At 44.4% G+C, this 844-nt stretch overlaps 1 protein-coding gene across 1 annotated transcript in view; it reads left to right on the top strand.

Annotated features, from left to right (window-relative positions):
* LOC116686209 (abl interactor 2) overlaps positions 1-844 on the top strand; it is a 110,794-nt gene that overhangs the window by 22,447 nt on the left and 87,503 nt on the right. The window contains exon 2 of the mRNA XM_032511191.1: positions 255-422. Coding sequence (XP_032367082.1) covers positions 255-422 — 168 coding nt within the window. The remainder of the gene's footprint in view (positions 1-254; positions 423-844) is intronic.

Below are 844 nucleotides of genomic sequence, written 5' to 3'. Positions count from 1 at the left end.
TTGAGTAGTCGTTAAGACTAGAAAAGTGCTATATAAATACAGCACATTTACATTTACAAGGACCCAACAGTTCTAGTATTTCCCTCCAGAGCAAGCAGCAGTGCAACAGAGGCGAGGAAAAACTCCCATTTAGGAAGAAACCTGGGACAGACCCAGGCTCTTGGTAGGCGAAGTCTGACGGGGCCGGTTGTGGGGGGGGTGATGAATAGTGGCAATAAGTAATAGGTAATAGTGTGTCTCCTCTCTCTCTGCAGTCAGCAGACAAGGAGCGAGCGCTGGAGGAGACAAAGAGCTACACCACGCAATCTCTTGCTAGCGTCGCCTACCTCATCAACACGCTGGCAAACAACGTGCTGCAGATGCTGGACATCCAGGCGTCGCAGCTCCGCCGCATGGAGAGCTCCATCAACCACATCTCACAGGTCACAGGCCGGCTCGCTCTCATTTAGAAACACTTGACAGACAATGCTCCAAAATCAGTCATCAAAAGGGGGGGTAATCAGCAGATGCCTCCCAATACGATATCACCACGATACAATATTATTGCTATATATTGCAATTTATAACCTTTTCAACTTCTACAGTTTTTCCTAATTTGAAATGACAACCCCAAAAGGAAACTTTGTCAACATCTGTTTTTATCTAAAAAGAAACATTTCTCTGTTTGTTTATATCCCTTCAATGTTATTACTGCAAAATGGGATAAACTGACCAACACATATATAATATATAATAACAGATGACGCCTGTTTATCGATACTGAAAATATTGCGATACTATGCTGTATCGGTTTCCCCCCCCTCACCCTTAGTTATCTCCGTCCTCTGGTGGACAGACGATGCAA

The sequence above is a fragment of the Etheostoma spectabile genome, unplaced genomic scaffold, assembly GCF_008692095.1.
Source record: "Etheostoma spectabile isolate EspeVRDwgs_2016 unplaced genomic scaffold, UIUC_Espe_1.0 scaffold333, whole genome shotgun sequence".
NCBI lineage: Eukaryota > Metazoa > Chordata > Actinopteri > Perciformes > Percidae > Etheostoma > Etheostoma spectabile.
Note: the sequence above shows the minus strand (reverse complement) of the source record. Positions and strands in the feature narration are given on the sequence as shown.